Here is a 20062-nt window from a genome sequence, read left to right on the forward strand (position 1 = left end):
GCCTTTTAACCATTATAGCAATGGGTAAAAAAAAAAAGAATCACCACAGATGTCACATCAGGGGACTTGAGGCCAGAGAATTGAAATGGCTTGTCTTTAGCCACATAACTCTTAACTGGTCTCTAAAACTCCACCTCTTTAGAGGGTATGCCTCAGTCCTAACCTTCACATCACGTTGAAGAACATTAGGAAAGCCCGTTCACAAAACTCTGTAGATGGACCAGAGTGTTGAAAACAAGGGTTTAAACATCATAGGGGGCCCCCTTTGTATGACCCGCAGACAGATTTCTGTCTCAACTCCACAGAAGAGAAGGCTGCCTTAGTTTTTAACAGTAGGTATCTGTTTCTTTCCCGGGGCCTAAGCTGTGTGGCACATCAGGTTTGTTCTTTGTACTGGCTGCTAGAAAGTTTCCATAAGATCATGTGTTCCCTCTGTGAACTTGTGTCAAGACTTTCAATATACATTTAGGACTAAAGCCATGTACACTGCCTCAGAAGACTCTCCATAGCTCTGTCTTGTCCTAAGCCTTTTCTCCCCATTTTTCAGTCTTTCTTTTTTTTTAAATTTTTATTTATTTTTATTATAATTTATTCAGATTACATCCCAATTCTATACCCCTACTTGTATCTTCCCTTTCCAACCCTCCCTCCCATTTTCACCCTATTCCCCTCCCATAGATCTCTGACACAAGGGGCTCTCCTCCCCCACCATAATACCACAGCCTATCAGGTCTTGTCCTGAATAGTATGCTTCCTCTTTTTCTCTGTGCCACCAGGCCTCCCCGCCAAGGGGAAGTGATCAAATTGGGGGCACCAGAGTTCATGTCAGAGCAGTCTCCATTCTCCCCACAACCATGGAGAATGAGTTATCCTTTGGCTAGATCTGATCATGGGTCTAGGCTTACTGTATGCATTGTCCTTGGTTGGTGCATCAGTTTGTGTAGTTTGTCCAGATCCACCAGCCTTGATGGTCTCCTTGTGGGACTCCTGTGTAGCCTTGGCTGTCCTGGACTCACTTTGTAGCGCAGGTTGGCCTCGAACTCACAGAGATCTGCCTGCTTTGCCTCCTGAGTGCTGGGTTTGCAAGTATGCGCCACTGTGCCCGGCCCCAGGTCCTCTTAAAGTGAGGCCTAAAGTAGAACTTGAGGAGCTTTTGCTTAGCACTGCGGAGACCAAATATGGGAAGGTGAGCTGGAAGTGTATAGAGCGAGGCAAGGCATGAGGGGAGAGGCAAAGGGTGCTATGGAGCTGCATTCAGATGAGATTGGTGTCCTATGAAACTGTAAGTAGCAATAATTAACTCTCAGGTCTTATGTGAGGGCAGAAAGGGAAGGCCAGGCCTATTACACACCGTACACGACATGGCTACAAGTCCCACCATGCCCGAGCCAACAGGGAGTCAGTCCTATCTTGATGCAAGGTTCTGAGATGCCCACTCCTGGCAGCTGGTGACCATAAAGACAGATGGCATTGAGAAGCAGTCACGTCCCAAACCTTTATTGCCCCAGTTGGTACCAACACCTGAGGGGTCTCAGAGAACAAGATTTTCCAATCTACATTTTCTTTTCACAGCTTCTATTTCCCAACTTTAAAAAAAAATCTTGTTTTGGTATTATCACAAGGCACATTAAATATATTTCAGGTGGGTCAAGATATAAATAAATGCAACAATTCTTTTCTCATTGCTCCTCTGGTCTCCCCAATAAGAACCGCACCACCAAGGCCTCTTTCCTGTCTTCCCTCCCTGAGTGCTACCAGGAGTGGTGAAAGTGGGCACTTGAAAACCGATGTTCACTACCACTGGCTCAAAGCAAGGAAGCCTGGAGCTCACAATCTCAGGCCAGGTACAACCTTTTTCTTCTGAGTACATATCCTTGGTTAACATTTGTCAAAAACAAAAACAACCTCAAGATTGTACAAAGACAGCAAGTCTTTGGAACCCGTAATACCAGTATAGAAGGAATTTTTCACAGTAGCCTAAATAATTAACAATGGTTATGTCAAAACAAAAACTATTTAGTATAGCTGAATTACCTGGTTTACTTTGCTTCATCTGTATGTAACTCAGTGCTCGCCAGCTGGGACTCAGCTAGATCATTGAATGAAGAAACCTGATTTATGTGCCTATGGGGATTTGCTAAAAAACAAACCAACCAACTAGCAACAAAAGCATGTGCACACACAAGCAAGCATGAGCACACACACACACACAAACACACACCTGACTCAGATAACACGTGTCACCCCCATCAGCCCAACACAGAGCTCTAACAGGGTCTGCTGTCTTCCGCAGCTTCCTTCACTCCTGATTCCCTGGCATCCAGGTTTGCTTTTTCAACTGTATGATTCACAGCCCCACCTCCTGACAGCAGCAAAAGCAATATACCTTTCTGCAACTCCGCGGTGAGGTGGCCTTTAATTTCCTAATGTCTTCAAGATCCCTGGTGTGCAATTACTTTAATTGGACCTCGTAATTGGATGGTCAGCCAAGGGCATGGGAGGATGTATTGGAATTGGGTTTTCTTTCTTTCTTTCTTTCTTTTTTTTTTTTTTTCACTTTTCTGGGCTGAGAACTGTAACCTAAGCAACAAGGACCCAGCTGGTTCCAACCATGGCACCGGATGTTTGGAGAGCAGTTGAGGATGGTGGAAGCTGATCTTCATGCCAGGCAGAGTCACTGACAGAGTCACCCTTCGTGTGGGAAGTGGAAAATGGGATGAGACTTAATATTTCTCTGCGTGTCTTTCATTGACACAAACCCTCTAGAATCAAAGGTTCTCACTGAGGGGCAGCCAAGGTTGGAAGTTGAGGTGCTTTGTGGGAGATCAGAGAAGCTCATGCCGACTAGTCCCCCAAATCTTAACACAAGGACTTAGAGTCAGTGAGCATCAGGGGATGCTTACCCAAATGTCTCCTTAGCCACACACAAGGCCTAGTCCAGGCATTACATCTAACTGAACAGAGCTGGTCCAAACAGGAGCTTTGCTGGTTACTGTGGACTCAAAATATAGCTGGTAACCAAGGAAACGAGTGATAGATACAATATACACAGCTATATGACCACTGAAGAAATACACTCAGAATATCTGCTTGTGAGAGAAAAACTTCCCAAATCAATAGAATAATCCTGCCACTGAGTCAAAGAAAATCATTCAAGTGACCCTAAAATCACTCGAGTCATGACCCTAAAACAATGATCATCAGGATGAAGAGAAGGGCTCTTAGGTCAATAAAGGGGGTGCTCTCTTCTGTGCCTTGCCTGTGATGATCCTCGGTTGTTGCTGCCGGTTTGATTTCCATGTCTGCTACTACATCACTTTGCAAAGTCAGCCAAGAAAAAAAAAACAGCATTAGGATTCAGGAAAGCTGGGCTCTGGCTGCAGCTCCCCCCTCCCCCAAGATGCTTCTGATGGAATCGTTGAACTATGAACATTTTTGGTTTTTTTGGCATCGTAGAATACATGCAACACTCACTCACTCATCCTCCTGGGGGGATTGGGGAGGAAAAAGGGGTAGTATTGTGGAACACTTTGGAAATAATAAAGCGTTCTTCACTAATGGAGAAACGATTAGTTCTGTTGCCATTAATGATGGTTATTAAGGATCTATTATTAACACAGATTAATGTTAAATCTGATGAGGAATGAAGTGAATGTAAATACATAAATAACATCTAAATGAATGGGTCCCAGGGCGGGGGCAGTCATTATAATAATTGAGTAGCAATCTTGCTGCTCTTGCTCTGGGTCCCCAGTAAAGGGAAGAACCCCAACACTAGATGGTAGATGATGCAGCCTTCACTTTCACACTTGTGCACCCAGGGCACCCCAGCTCTGGTCATTTCATCTCTCGCCATGTTCAGCCTGCCTCCTGTCCTCTCTCATGCTCGCCCATGTGGGGGATGGCTTGCGTTAATGCAGTGTTTGCCACTCATTCCACAGCTCAGGCTGAGAGTGCAGCTGGAGTCAGGGACTATTACAGGAGATGCCCAGTCGCCCTGCTACTCTTTGGGAAATGCTGGCTCCTGTTGTCACCACATAAGGAAGAAAACTCAGTGACAGTCCTCTAGCAAATTTACAAAGCCCTGATGGAGGAGGATACCCAAGAAACTAGGGCTTAAGTAAAACGGTGGCTGTTTCTCCTGTCCCAGAGCCAGTGTCTAATTCCCCACAAACTGCAAGAACCTTACACAAACATTCCAAATTCATACCCAGGAAGGGGTTGGGGTTTTTTGATTGTTTTGAAGGCATGAACCACCGATCCAAGAGCAGAGGTCCTCAAACAGAGTGCCTACAAAGCACCCAAAGTCTGGTAGGTGGGAAGATTGATTCAGAAGGTCAGAGTCTGAGCTGAGTTGTATCCCTAATAAAGCTCTCAGGTGGCACATGCCCTACTCTGCTCCTGAATGGTGGTGTCTCTGGTTCACGACCCACAATTATCGCTGCAAAGGAGTCCAGCAAGGCAGGAAGCTCAAACTCACCGTGCGGCCTTGAATAAGTCATTTAACTTCTATGACCTTTAGTTTATCTGTAAAACAGAGAACATAGTAATTCATTCCCCAAGAGTTGTTGGCTGTATTGGAACACACAAGAAAAAGCTATAGAAAAGGTAGCCCACACCCAACAAGGGCCTGGGAGAGCCTACACACTTGCACCTCCCGTCCCTTTTTTTCCAGCACCTTCCAGCTAAATCCATAGCATCACTGAGCATCTCTGGTTTAAGAACCAAAACTGTCTGAAGTAGTCATAAGTCTGAACATTCGCCTCAGTTATGCCAGATGACTAGAGAGGAAGCCTAGAAACTGATTAGGGCTGGAGTCCTTGGCCCTATCATCTTCCTCTGTATGGAGGCTCCAAGCATACTTAGCCCTATAATCAATGAGTGAACACATGGATTAATACAGTTTTCAAATCATTTAATGAGTGACCTTATTACTATAGTCATTTAATATGGGGTCCTCCTTATATATAAAAAGAGAATCCACTAAGCATATAGAACAGATTATCATTATTAGTGTATGGAGTTCACTTTGCTTTTTCTGTCATGGTGGGTGATGGGTTTGAATAGTTCATCTCCTTGGGCTTCTCTACCAAAAGCCCTGCACATGGGAGTCATAAGGGGGCACACACACACACACACACACACACACACACACACACACACAAACAAACAACACAACACACATGATCACACGATCATACACACACTCACACTCAATGGTCCTGAACAGTGTGTCTCAGCTGCAAGCCAGGATAAATGAGCCACCTACTTCTGTGGAAGTGGAGGCATATTTACTTCTGCACGTCTTGACATCAACCAGACTGAAGCTTGGAATTGGTCCGTACTTTGCCTGTAATGAGCACTCAAGGAGTCTATGCTGAGCGGTCCATGGGAGGCAGAGCACAGAAGTGAATGGACCATCTTACCTCTCCAGAGCCAGAAAGCTGGGTCTGTGCCTGCTGCAATTTGTTTACTTTCTATTTTGTTTTGTTTTTTACTTAGGTGGGGAGATGGCTGGATTTTTTTTTTTTTACTAGTTTTTCAGAGCTCTTTAAGAGCTCAAAACCCAGGTGTGAAAACTCCACTTGGTAAAAATGCATAATGCTGTAAGGAGCCTAAGCTCAAGATTTTAGATGTTCTCATGGATTTTAAACTGCAACGGTTCCCCAAAGAGCCCTACAGATTCCCCCAAAGTTAATAGCCTAATTTGTTTTTTGGAGTAAATACCCAATTTCTTTGCTGTGGGATGCCAAGCAGAGACAACTTGTTGGCAAGCATTCATTGGAAAAGCAGTTGTGAAATATATGTCAATCTCTCCAAGGGGGTAGGTGATGCAGTGGGTGGCACTGCATGGCGCTGCTTGTCTAGAGGGTTGATGTGATGATCGCAGCATAGCCTGCTGACAGCCCTGAGCCCCACCAGAGCATAGCCAGTGCAGGAAGCGCTCTGTGCTGGAAACGTGCAGAGCCTTTGTGCAAGTGCTCTGTTCTCTCAAGCTCCCCACATAAACAAGTGCATACCCCCCGGGACTGGCCAGGTCACAAAGCCACCAGCTGAGGAATCCCCCCAGTGAGCTCTGACATGCAGAACGTGCTCTCTGCCAACAGGTACCATGTCTTTAAAAGTGAAAACACTTAAACATTTCAATTCTAGATCATTCTGCTTGTTCTGGGTACAGAATTTACTCTTTGAATTATTCAGGCGATTTTTTTTCTTCCAGCAGACTGAGATATGAAAATATGTCAGCAAAATTACAATTATGTTTCTCTAAAGACATCCACAGAGATTTTTTTCTTTTTAACTTCCAACGATTCCACCCTTTATCACTTACAGACAGACTATATTAATAGAGAGCCAACTTCAATACTCAGAGTAGCAGAATGAAAAATTAATTTTTTTCAAATTGTAGTTTAACCCAGCAACATGGCTACTGTGACAAGGGATCACATCCAAAGACCTAGGTCTGATTGTTCCAGCTAGAATACAGACACCCCCTTAGTACACACCTTTAATCCTGCTGGCTGGAATTTAGTATACACCTTTAGTTCCAAATAATGACTTCTAACTGAGGGGCAGACAAAGTGATGAATCAGAGAAAGATTTGACAAAATGAGTCGAAGATAGCATATCCCCAACTCTCACAGGAACTGACAGAAAAGAGAATCTGTTTAAAACTAAGGGAGAGAGAGAGAGAGAGAGAGAGAGAGAGAGAGAGAGAGCACAAGGGAGTTCATGGGCACAGTGTGGCAGAGCTTGGGAGTATAGTTCAGTGCACTTCAGTTGAGTGTAGCTGAGTTTGTGCAGTTCAACTAGTAGAGTTCAGGGGCCATTTTTCTAAGCAGAACAGTTCAGTGAGAAGCGAGAGAGACCAGTTTGAATCAGTCAGCTTGGAGAGGAGTTTTAAGCCAGAACACTTGAGTTGAAACAGCCAACTGGAGTTCGGGAAGAACTAGAAAGGGTGAGCTCATTCAACAGTAAGTCTCAGAAGCTGAAAACATTCTACGTTAGCAGACAGAGGCTGGAAACTGAAGCCCTCAAGATCCAGGCTTGCAGAAGATTAGATTGTATGGAGGCAAGAAGCTTCCAGACCTAGGCCTAGGGATAGTTAGATAGAAGCACAAGGGCTCGGCCTGAGCCATGTATTAGTCAGGCTTGGGAACAGCGCTCATCTCATCCCATCATCTGAGGAAATAAAAAGAACACTCATATAAAATCCATGAGTGAGCTTCCTGATTCTTTAATGTGATGGGGTTCCCATCTGACAGCTTACAGACTTATTCTCGTTGCCAAGAAATACCTTTTAAAAGCCAGGCCCGAATACAAGAGAGAGGGGTCCTGGAGTCCACCCCCACCATGACCAATATGACCCAGCCGTGTTACACTGAGAAGGTCGCTGGCAACCTGCGGGCCACAGAAAGACTGAAATTTTCTCTGAGAGCTCTCCACTTGCTCTTCTGTAGATTCCCACAGACACCGTCCTCCCTCCAGGGAAGGAATGCTACTTGTGAGAACTCTGATTTTTATCTGAGCAAGAAGGAACAAAGGGAGAAATTAAGGATGGAAAGAAACATGTTTATAACAGAGTATTCTCCTTTTTATCTCTTCTTCCGGTCCTTTGCTTCCACTGTCAAGTCCCCAAGAAGCTGAGGGACATATTGGAGATATTGTCAACCTCCTGCTCCATCCTTCCTCCTCACAGGACTCTCCTGTGCAGACCCTCTGTCTACACAGATGAATCCTCACTCCACATTTCTTTGCATTTCCCTCTTCAAGAGGCTGCCTTGAATCCCTGGGGTCCTAAGCCCCCACACAAGCTTCTTTTTGGAAAGACCACAAGCAGATTTGTTGCTTTTGTTTCTTAAGTGCCATGTGCTCAGTAACAGAGTAAGACCCTTATGAGGGACACAGGGGCTTGACAGGACATGGGCACACTCTCATCTATGCACCCATCACCTCTCCCTCCCTCTGTGCAGTCAGTACTTACAGAGAACCCACCTAATACCTGGGTGACACCCAAGATGCCACAGGAGTCCACAGAGATATGGAATGGACATGGCTCTTGTCCTCGTGGACCTCAGGGTATATGGAAGGGCTAACCAATAGGACACCGGTGACTTTCCAGCTCTTCAGCTGTGGCTAGTTTAAATTAAGATGTACCAAGAGAATAAAATATACCCTGAGTTAGAAAGATTTAGTAGGAAAAAAAGTGTAAAAGTAATTTTTAACATCGATTACATGTTGGAGTGACTAATAGATTATATTATTTAGATATGGCTATAAAAATATGTAAATGCCCATGTGTGCCATGGATGTGGAACAGGGAGGAGAACAGCAGGGTTTGTTGACACAGGCTGGTGCAGTGGAAGTGGTCCATATAGTGCAGAGAAGAGCAGCGGCTGGGGCTTCTTGGCAGCAGAGAGCTCATGCCAGAACGATGTGGGTAGACCCGTGACTGGGGGTAGAAGTGAGCAGCCATGGTGACTCTGCCCTTCATCAGCACAGGCAAGGGAAGGCGGTATATGTAGGAGGTTGTGTTTATCATAACTCCGTGAGGCAGCGGCTTCTGTTCTTGGCTCCATGTTATAATCGAAGGTACAGCAAGGGTTCTCCGGAGCTCACAAGGTTGGGAAAGAATGCCGTGGCCTCTGTCCCTGAGAGATCTAGGTCTTCACCTTCGATGTAGACTGTACTTCTGCCCTCTCTTGGGTCAGAAAGGGAATCCCCACAGCAATGAGGATGAGCAGAAAGCAGAAAAGGATGGGGTGGACCCCAGTTAGTGCTGATGCTGGTAAGGTTAGGAGAGGGAAACAGCTGTGATTCCCAGGTCCTCCCAGGCCTCCTGCTCCTATGATACAAACCCCTTCCTACCACTTGCTCCCTGTCCCTCTGCCATCAATGCTAGCGCCCTGTTAGCCCATTTACCCTCCTCCTTTCTTTCAATGTCATGTTCCAGACTCCATACCTAGGTCCACCAGAGAGCCCCTGCCAGAACAAATAAGTTGTGCAAGGCTGTGAGTGGAGTTCTTCATATAGACTCCCTTGTATGGACCCCTGCCACACCTTGAACCTCATCCAAAGGGTTTCTCGCAGACACAATGGTGACTTGACTTCTATGGTCTGGGGCATTCGAGTCCTCAACGTGGTTATGCTCATGTCAACAGCACACATTCACTCAGGACTCCACTCACTCCCTACAGTGCTCTATTCAGCTTAGACCTACAGAAACTGGCATTCAGTAAGCTGTATGCCCCATTTCTGAGCTGACTTGATCATAGCCTCTGGATTTCAATAGGGATGTAGAGCTGCCAGACTCCCAGATAAACCCATCAGCCCATCTTCTAGATCTAATGTGTAAGCCCCTATACCTACCAAGGATTTGGTCCATTGTGTAGAGGTCTCTGTGCCTGCTGGGCCTTTTCACCCCTCTGCTTGGACAAGCAGAACTAGTCAGTGCTAATTGTTCAGTCTTCTAGCATGTGGTGGGACTGGAAAATCTGCAGGCTGGGGGAGGAAGAAGACTCCATGCTCCGTACTCCATAGGATCCTACCATGACTCCCTTTCAGCACTCATCCTATATGGAGACACAAACTATGTTGACCCTGTGCAGTTGATCCTGCTTAGAATCAGAACAGCCATAGAGAAAGTGTCCTTTTCCTAAATCGCAAATTTAAAGCATATGCTCCCTGACCAGGTAAAATATGGAAAGTGCTTGGTACATTTACGCTTACAACCTCCAACATGCAAGGCCCCTGCGGCTTTGAATCTGTGCCCCAGGGCCCTGACAGATGTCACCTGGCTCAGGAAATTCATGAGGAAACATCCTGGAGGAAGTCAGTGGCTCATGCTAGAAGCCAAGTCTGAAAGAGAAAGTTTCACTGCCAAGGACAGACATTGGGAGTAATAGAGGTAATCATCCTAGAGTTCCAGAAAAGCGGCAGGAAGAACACGTAAGGCCAGCTTCTGATGATGGGGAGGAGGGGAAAATGGCACATCATTTCCTGGCACATCCCCAGGACCATATGAGACATAGGGGAAAATACAGTAAACATGTGTTGGGAAAATTGAATGAATTTTGCAACAATCTTCTGGGAATTTTTATTACAAATGCCTAGTAAGAAATAAAGCAAGTAGGGTTCTAAAATTGTGTTTCTTACTTTTTCGTTGCTGTGAAAAAAAATTTCAGACAAGAGCAACTTAAGGAGGCAAGGTTTTATTCTAGCTCTTGGTTTAAGAGTTCAGCCCATCACAGCAGGAAGGTGTGCTGGTGTCTCTCACTGTGGAGGCTGGGACCTGAGGTATCCGATCACAATGCATCTGTGGTCAGGGAACAGAGAAAGACGCGTGCTGGGGCTCCACCCTTTAGTTTGGACCAGAACCCTGCGAGCATCAGATGGTTTTGCCCCTATTCAGAGTGGGTCTTCCTACCTCAGCTAAACCTCTCTAGAAAGATCTACACAGACAGGCCCCAGAGGCACAGCACCTAAGTGCAGTCAAGCTGACAGACATTAGCCCACCTGCACTGCATCTCTGAGCCAAGGCTCTCAAAAGTAGCTGCTCTCTGCCGGGCGTGGTGGCGCACGCCTTTAATCCCAGCACTCGGGAGGCAGAGGCAGGCGGATCGCTGTGAGTTCGAGGCCAGCCTGGTCTACAAAGCGAGTCTAGGACAGCCAAGGCTACACAGAGAAACCTTGTCTCAAAAAAAACCAAAAAAAAAAAAAAAAAAAAAACAAAAGTAGCTGCTCTGGAGCTGCCTGCAGGCTTGCTGAAACAGCCTGTGGAGCACAGCCTGCAAAGTCTTACTTACCCTGGTTTCGTGCAAATGGGGACTAGGCTTGGGGACCCAGGGAAGTCTGCATTCCTAGCAAGTTTTCAAGGGATGCTGTTGCCTCTGAGCCTAGGGCCCCTACTTTAGGAGTCCTACAAGAACCAACCTGTTGAGCTGTATTAAGGGACATTTTCCAAAGAGCATCTGTGTGCAGCATCCTGCAAGACAACATTTTATAGATTCTCAGTTGGGAACCAACGCCTGAGAGGGCCACACAGAAGAACATTTTCCTTAGTGATGACACATGGGGCCCTCATTAGGATTTTCTTTCTTTATAACCACAGCAAAGCATCATACTATGGTTCCAGGGTGCAGGGGTGCCAGACACAAACCACTAGTGTCTAAGAAAGGAATAGTGTGCTTTTCTGTCCACACAGAGTAACTGTAGACCTGCGTAGTGAGCAATTCTTGATTTATGTGCTCCAAGTACAGGTTGTAAGGGCAGCTTTCAGGATTGTTTTGGCAATTTGCCCTACTGGGATTGCGACTTGGACACAGGCCACCATTCTATCTCCGGTCCCCAAGCTCAGGTGGTCCTGAGTCAGCTTTCTGACAGAAGTCCCAGTGGGTGGCACCTGATCTGTTCACAGTTACCTCCACAGGAAGCACACTGGCAGAAGTGTAGGTGACCTCCTGGGAAGATCGGAAATGGATTAGCCACAAGAGAGGTACCCTTGCCTTGGCAGGGCGGAGATGCTACACAATCGTATCTTGGTTGCAGATACTGTTATTTTCATTCCCCCTTATACTTACTATATCTGAATTTGGCTTTCCGAGGGCCCTAAGGGCATTATAGATGCATTTTAAGTCAGTTCCTGAGCTCAGGGCTTCCATTCTGTGTCAGCTGTCTGCACCTGGACCTGATGCCCGTGCATAGAGCAAACCTAGGAGACGAAGTGCTTGGCTGACTTCCACCCTTCAGGCCTAGGTCAGCAGCAGTATTTGCCCTGCGATCCAGGCTTCAAGCTCTCCCCCTCACAATACAAACTACATGCAACCATCCCAGCTCAAGTCCTCTTTTTTGCAGCAGCTCAAGGACCTAAATGCCCATTCCTTTCTCCAAGGCTCTTTGACACTCCTGCTGATGGGGTGGGGTACAGCCCTCAGCAGCCTTAAACTTCAGTTCTCACCTACGTCCTTTGCGTTTGACGTCTGAAGAGCTCTCTCTCTCTCTCTCCAGATATCTTATTCTTGTTTCTTTGTTTTACTGTTGCTGTTGCATTTTGCCCAGCATCTCAGTACATGATGGAAGAAGACAGACTAGAAGTGCGCGCTGAGCGTTGCAGGCGCCTTCGCTAAACCCAAACAACAACCCACGAGTGATGCTGTTACCATCATCCTCACTTAACGGATGAATCAGCAAAGAGGTGAAAGGATTCTTCTCCCTGAGTTCAGAACAGAAAGCCTAACAAATTAATAGTTTTTTTTTAAAGCCGTGCTCTTCAACCAGTTACCCCAGAACCCCAGACTCAGTCTACATGAACTCTCTCCTGCTCTTTCATTTTGCCTCCTTGTCCATCTCCTGTTGTGGCTCCCTCAAGCCCCAGGGCACACTGGTCACTTCTAACCAACCCACTTTAATATCATTCCGTTGCCACAGACCCCTCCATTGCTCAAGCATCCCCTCCACCTTGCTGTGTCCACCAGGGCTGCCTTCCCGGTCTGTGGTCCCTCCCTCTACCTCTTGGCCCTCTCTAACAGGAACGGCAGGTGCTGAGTATGTTTGAGGTACTGAGTGATGTGACAGAGGGGGGAGAGGACAAGGGGACAAGAAGCATCAGAGCAAGACAGTAAATGAACCGCAGAGGGCAGAGTAGGAGACGTCTAAAGCACCGCCGCCTGCGGTGGCTTAGATGACAGATCACATGAGACAGGACACAGACAGCGTGCTTAGGCTGGCGTGGGAGAGAAGCACCACTGAGCTCAGTTTCGGACACAGCGCACTTGAAGTGCCTGTAGAAGCTCCAGGCACTGGGGAAGCTGACGTGTGATCCCACTGCCCAGCGGTCAGGTCTCTTTGCTCAGGGTCCTGGTGTGATCGACTGTGATGCACAAGCATCTCTGCTATTGTGTGAAATGAAAGGACAGGAAGCTAAACACAGAAGCCCAGGGTGGCCTGAGCGTCGCCTCCAACTCCCGATAAGTTTACAAGCTCTTTGTCATAGGACGCATTGTCATTTCTTTCACTCTTTTTTTTTTTTAATAATTTTTAATTTTTTATTAATTTATTCAGATTACATCTCAATTGTTATCCCTTCACTCCTATCCTTTCTTTCCTCTCTCCCTCCCTCTTTCACCCTATTTCCCTCCCTTAGGTCTGTGACAGAAGGGGACATCCTCCCCCACCATATGGTCACAGCCTATCAGGTCTCATCTTGGTAGCCTGCTTATTCTTTCTCTGAGTGCCACCAGGTCTCCCCACCAAGGGGAAGTGGTCAAATATGGGGCACCAGAGTTCATGTCAGAGTCAATCCCCACTCTGCACATAACTGTGGAGAATGTCCTGTCCATTGGCTAGACCTGAGTAGGGGTTCAATGCTTACTGCATGTATTGTCCTTGGTTGGTGCAGTAGTTTAAGTAGATGGCCCTCGGTCCAGGTCTGCCCGTCATCTTTTCAAACGATCCCTAAAGCAGAATTGATCCTCCTGCTTTAGCTGGGAATTGGGTAGCCTAAACAAGGATATGGAAATCTGCCTCCAAATGGAAAGCATGTTCCAAGATTGATTGTTGCTATGACTGCCACCCCTCCCCGACTCAGAGGCCTCCAGATGTCCAGTTGCCTACAGAATAAAGGCAACTCAGGTCCACAGTCCTCCACCTCCCTCAAACACATTCTGTCCTGCCCCAGTTTGCATCTGTATCCGTGCCTGCTGCCTCCCATCTCCCTAATATATCACACGCACACACGCGCGCACACGCGCGCAATGAGCGCTTACCTGGCGCCTTTCACAAACCTAGGATGGCTGTGAGTCCCAGGTTGTTAGAAGCCTGTTATCAATACCTCAGTTGGACTGGAAGCAGCAGCTAGGTTTCCGGGTTCTTTTCACAAAATAGCCTATGTGTTTTGTAGGTCTCTACAGAAATGACTGAAAGAATTAGGCTCTGTGTGCTGCCACACTGGTGCTTCCAACAGTGGGGGGGGGGGGGTGGAGAAAGACCGATTAAAGGAATAAGAGGTTTCTGCTTCATTTACTTGAAATTTATTCTTACCTTCTATGCCCAATGAAAGCTTAACAGGCCTGTGGTATTCACCCTACATTCTACTTCCTCCCAGCTGGAAAGATCTCTCTATTCTCTGCAACCTTGAAGTGCTCCACGCCTGAGTTTCACCACTTCTTTCGCTCCCCATTATATTGGAATATTTTTGTGTGTGGTTCCCTCACTAGCCCCCTTCCCGGTCTCTCTCCCTGTCCATTAGGTTGAAACCCATGAAGGTAAGAAATCTGTTTCGTAAGCTCTGCTCTCTCTTGCAACCTCAATAGACATCGTAATTGTCACAGAAGGTGGCCATTCGGTGTGTCACATACTGAACAGCTAGCTGCATTTTTTTTAAAAAAAAAATACCTGTTTTAAATGGAGAAACTAAGTCAGAACTTGCAACTTGGCCCTTGGTGTGGAATGTGAATCAGGCTGTCAGCAGCTGTGAAGAGAAACTTCCAGAGGCATGGCCTTTCTCAGCGTGTCTCTCGATCGCCGGCCTCTGTTTCACTTACCGTCCAAAGAGCAGCTATGGCCACCTAACATAGGATCACATCTGCAGGTGTTCTGGGAAGGAGGTAGCTTTGTCTAGGTCATGCCTTGGGCATCCATTCAGGAGAGCATCATGGGACAGGTGTCCAGCCAGTAGGTTCTCAAGTGATTCACATGCGGCTAAGAATTAAAGTTCACCTCTCCCCTAAGGAAAGGTCACTTTGCCTAGTTTCCCTGTCTCGGTTGACCTATGTAGCAATACTTCTATGTCTGCTGCCTCCTGGCTCCGTCATTTTTCAATTACAGTTTGTCCCCGCTGTTCCAGCTAAGGGTCAGTGTGGGTCTCTTCCTGATCATAGATCCACATTTATGAAACTCTAATTAGGCATTTCCTTCAGCTACTGACATAGCTCGTCGGGACAAGTCTGCAGCCATAAGCTTAGTATGAACTAAAAGACCATTTGGATGGGCAATTAAGAGCTCAGGAGCACAGTTCTGCTCGTTCTCTGAGCCCTGGCTGCTCCTCACACAGGTAGTAGCCTCTGTTTTGATTGGAAACATAAATTATACCATCTTTTGTGACTCATTACAAAAATGAAACAAGATGTGTTCCTTCACAAATTTCTAGGAGTTTGATTTCTTTTTTTTTTTTTTAACTTAATGTGGCGTTAATATAATACATGACCCTTCTCACATTCTGTGGATCCAAGATGAAGAGTTATAATTTTAGCTGGAAAAAAAATCAGTGTATGTATCAAGAATCATAAAAATAGCTATATTTGAGCCATTAAATCCCCTTTCAGGAATCTTTCCTAAGGATATAATCAGAAGTGGAGACAATATTTATGCCCAAGAAATTGATTATAGCGTCATCTGTAATCGCTGTTGTAAAAGTAATCTGATAATGAAAGAATAGATAAGTATATTATAGGCTATTCATATCCACATCACATTCCCACTTACAATAAGGCTTTGTGAAGTTATTATTTGAATGCCAACATTAACTGATACATGTAAACCTTCAAATCGTTAAACAGTGTGATTCAAACAGGGCTTTCATGGCTGTTGTTTCTCGGGATGTTTATACGAACACTGTAAATAGAAATGTTTCCACGTCCAAGGTTGAAAACATATTAGAGGCATATTTGAGGCTGCTGGGAGCCTTGGATATGCTAATAAGAGTGGGAAAGCCCCCTTCACCCCCATTAGGAGGCTCAGCTCAGAACACAGGCTCACTGTATTATGAGGGGCACCGTGGAAGCTGTCTATCAAAGAAGCACCATTCAGCAAGACTGTAGGGAATGCATCTAGAACAAACTTTAATGTTGAGAAGGGCCGTGCTGCTGTAAAATGGTTCTGACTCTTCCTCAGATATTGGACGTTGAGAAGTAACAGCAGAGGACCGTCCTCCTTCGTCGTCAGCAATCACAGCCTGTGATTTGATTGGCTGAAGCACACGGAATCAACCTGCCGTGTGCACAAAGAGATTGATGTGGTGAGGGTAGTGATGAGACCCAGAGCAGGAAGCCCTTGGGTGCTACCTGCCAGGTTATCCCTGATGACTTACTTCCCACAGGGTAGGATTTGTGTCCAGGACTACTTCACTATCTCCCTGGATCTAGCCAGAAGCTTCCAGATACCTCTTGGAATAGCCTCAGGACATAAACGGTTTTCTAGGTTTCTTCTGCTGCCTGGCTATCCTTGGCACCAACTCCAAACACAAGGTGCATTGAGATCTCCTGGGTTGGGTGCTTCATTCAGATAACTCCCCCCTTGGTTCCTCACTCTTCCAACAGCCTTAGACTCTATCTTCTGGTCCATCTGTGTACTACCCCTGTGAACAGTGATCAGTCGTAATCTCAACCCAGAATCTCAGTATCCAGATATTCTGGTCTGATCCAGGACATCAATATGATAGCGAGTGTAAACTGAGCCAAAGGCGCTCACTGAATTCAACAAGACATTGGAGTAAACTGCCTGGACTTTTCCTGTTTGCCTACTAAAGTCCGTAAAATATTCATCAGGCTTTATCAGACTGAGAGACTTCAAAAGGAGTAATTTTCTGAGACATGAGATGGGACAATATAAAAAGAACATTAAGGGGAAAATTCTTATTCCAAAATGAAAGGGAAAAAGATCATTTAGCATCCCTGTTGGTGTTATCTATTCATGAGAAACAGCACATTTAATCCAGTGCGGGAGGGAAGGGGGCTCTTTGATGCCCTCACCTTGGGGTCACTTCATGTAGAACTCGTCAGCCTCCCCACCCATTTGTGGCAGGGGTGACGGAGAGCGGATGGTACAGATGAGAGACACTTCAGAGGATCCCACAGGGTGCAGAGGGAGCAGAGGAGAAGGAACAGAAGGAGAGAGCCCAGCCCGAGGCTGCACAGAGGGAGGGGAGCACCATGCTCTAATCCCGCTGCCTTCCCTGGTTCCTGCTTCCCTTCCCACGCTTTTGTTATACATGTACAGTGTGAGCCAGGGACTGTGACTACTCACTTACAGTTTACTGTTGCATCAATGTAACCAAACACCTAAAAGGAGGAGAGAGCTACATTTGCTCATTGTTTCAGAGATGTCAGCCCATCGTAAGAGAGAGGTAATGGCAGATCAGAGCCATCCCCAATTGCCAGGAGACACAGAAAGAACACAGGAAGGGTCCAGGGTGTACAGTCCCAAGGACACCCTCCGAGTAACACCTTCCTCCAACTAGGACCCACAACACTAGTTTTCACCACCTCTAGTGATACAGTCATATTATGAAGCCATTAAGGGATTAATTCATTCATTAGGGCAGAGCCATATGGAGGCAGTCATCCCTAGAAAGGTCCTCCTAGACATGCCAGAGGTCGGCTTCACCAATTCACCAAGTGTTTCTCAACCCAGTGAGGATGACAGTCAAAAATCAACTGTCAAGCCACCCTTCTACCAGTCCATTAATGCTGGTTCTAAACATGAGCAAGAACAGGACCCCTGGGTACCACAGGTTGTAAAAGGACACGTGTTAAGAGTATCTGGTTCCCAGGACAGGTCTAAGAGAACCCAGTTCCTAACAGTACAGCCCAACAGGTGACATTTGTGGCCTTTCTCTGCCTCCCCAGTTGCACCAGGGTAGAGGAAGGCAGAGTGCTGCTAGAAAGTCTGTCTGCCTTGGAATTTCTCTTCCTTGAATTAGAAGGACCAGGTTACACGGGCTTCTCTGATCGTAACAGAGAAGCAATGGGATTAGGGGCTCAGATTCCTCCGGGTTCCTGCATGTTCTTCTTTCTGAGTCGCCTTTTCTCTAACTCCTCGCTAGCTCTGACTTCAAACTGCTCTGCGGTTTTCTTCTTTCATCATCCCTCCTTCTTTCCTCATGTATCTTAATCTTTAGCTTTATTTTCATTGTGGCACTATTGTTGGCGCAGCTCCGTCTATCCCAAAACTTAGAAAAATGCTTTCAATTTCGCTTTCTTGTAATATTGAAGAAGTAAAGGAAATGTCATTCAAAGGTGTAAGCAGTCGCTCCTACCTGCCCATCAGAAATGTGCAAACCTAACTAAGTAGACGGTAGTTATGTGTACAAGACAGTCTTTCTGCCCATTGTCCAATGCAGTCTGCCCTCTGTGCCCAAAGGTTCTGTACCCTTGCACCCACCCAACTGGAGAGTCGCTCCCATACTGAATATGAGTAGACTTCTTCTTTTCTTGTTGCTAGTCCCTAAGCAATACAGCTGAACAATTACTTAAAGAGTTTACATTGCATCGGGTATTATAAGTAAAATGGCATTGATTTAAAGTACACAGGAGGATATGCATCTGTTACATGCAGATGCAGTGCCATTTTATAGAAGGAGCTTGAGCATCTGCAGATTTTAAACTCAGATTGGTTCCTGGAGCCAATCCTGTAAACAGTGAAGGATAACTCTCATCAGCCAGTGACTGGATCCACTTGTATTCTTCTTCTCGTTGTGTTTGATAACCTCAATGTGTGATGTATGTCAAAAATATGTTGAGTCTTTGGGGGTAGTAACTGGTGACCCCAAAACATCTTCCTCTCCTTTCAGAATAAGATTTTAAAGGTCTGTTTGGTGATGCATTGTAGATTTAATTTTAAGTGTTGCTTCTCTCTCTGTGTTCTTCTCCCCCCTTAGATTTGTGACAAAGAATGGCATTACTATGTCATCAATGTGGAGTTTCCTGTGGTCACCCTATACATGGATGGAGCAACGTATGAACCATACCTGGTGACCAATGACTGGCCCATTCACCCATCTCATATAGCCATGCAACTCACTGTCGGCGCCTGTTGGCAAGGTAACCTTAAGTGAAGCTCTCTTTTGACTCTGTGTGCCGTCAATAGGAGATATTGATAGAAAAGGAAAAAGGGAAAAAATGGATGAAATATAGCCAGGAAAAAGTTGCTAGGCCTTTACTAACAAAACGGTGCTTATAAAAGAAAGCATTGATGGAGACGCCAGCCCTAAGTAATAATGGAACACCTGGCTGGAGAATGGGTGTTTGCTTCACATCAACCTAGACAAGTTCATGGTTGCCTCTGAGTTACCAAGGCGATTTATTATTCTGGAATCTTAACTGGTTCCAAGCTGTGGCTGCAGCTAGGAAGGGTTGAATGTAGAATCTTTGAAATTGCCAGTTGTCTCAAGGTTACCTAGAAACCAGGGATCTCATTATCTGTCACTCCAGTGTCCAACCCCTGGCCTCTATATGCCCAGGGCCATGAGAAGCACATTGTCCACCGGCCATGAAGTCATTGAGTCCACTCTCGGGGTATGCTCACCCCTCAGTCCTGAACTCTGCTTCAGCCCTGTCCCTCACCTCTTAGGACAGAGGTTGACATCCCCCATGGAGAGGTCTGTTTCTTCCACTCTCCCTTACACCTCTCGTCTCATGTCCCAGCCCAGCCCTGTTTACATTTTGGAAACAGGCAAAGGAGTTTTCAGTGCCCACAGCCTTTAATCTTACTCAGCTCAGCTGGAGTCTATTTCTTCTTTCTAAAGTAATGGACGTTACTTTGAAGACCAGGGATGGGTGACTAGCAGGGAGCAAGAATTCTCTCAAGTAGGCAGATAGTACCCCGATGTAAGACCCAACCTTGTGTTGGTAGGTTCTGTGAAAGATTCCAATGTACCTTCAGTCATTCACCATGGGATGGGGAGAGGAGAGGCGCACTTAATGCAGCCACCCCTCAGTATTTACAAGAAACTGGTTCCCACACCTCACATGGACACCAAAGCCTTCCTCAAGCCCACTTAGGATGACTTGTCCTTGCATATAACCCCCACACAGTCTCTTGCATACTTTAAATCTTGATTATTTATAGCCCATAATGGAATATAAATACTATGATAATAGTTGTTATACCACTTTTTTTTTTTAGTAAATTTAAACATCTATAAACATGAAGTGCAGATGCAATTCTTAAAGATGTATTTTGGAGACACTTGAAGACCCTGTGAATGTCAGAGGCCAATCATATAATAATCTGTTCTCTGTGGATCTGTTGAGCCAGGAGTGACTTGGGGGCTACACAAGTCCCTATG

The 20062-nt window shown here is 46.0% G+C and overlaps 1 protein-coding gene across 2 annotated transcripts in view; it reads left to right on the forward strand.

The window, feature by feature from the left end:
• The window catches only part of CLSTN2 (calsyntenin 2), a 591071-nt gene that overhangs the window by 526497 nt on the left and 44512 nt on the right, over positions 1 to 20062 (forward strand). For both annotated transcript variants that reach the window (XM_084751748.1, XM_084751747.1), the window contains exon 9: positions 18653 to 18815. In XM_084751748.1, coding sequence (XP_084607874.1) covers positions 18653 to 18815 — 163 coding nt within the window. The remainder of the gene's footprint in view (positions 1 to 18652; positions 18816 to 20062) is intronic.

This window comes from Acomys minous (assembly GCF_964271855.1).
Source record: "Acomys minous genome assembly, chromosome: 13".
In the NCBI taxonomy this organism is placed as follows: domain Eukaryota; kingdom Metazoa; phylum Chordata; class Mammalia; order Rodentia; family Muridae; genus Acomys; species Acomys minous.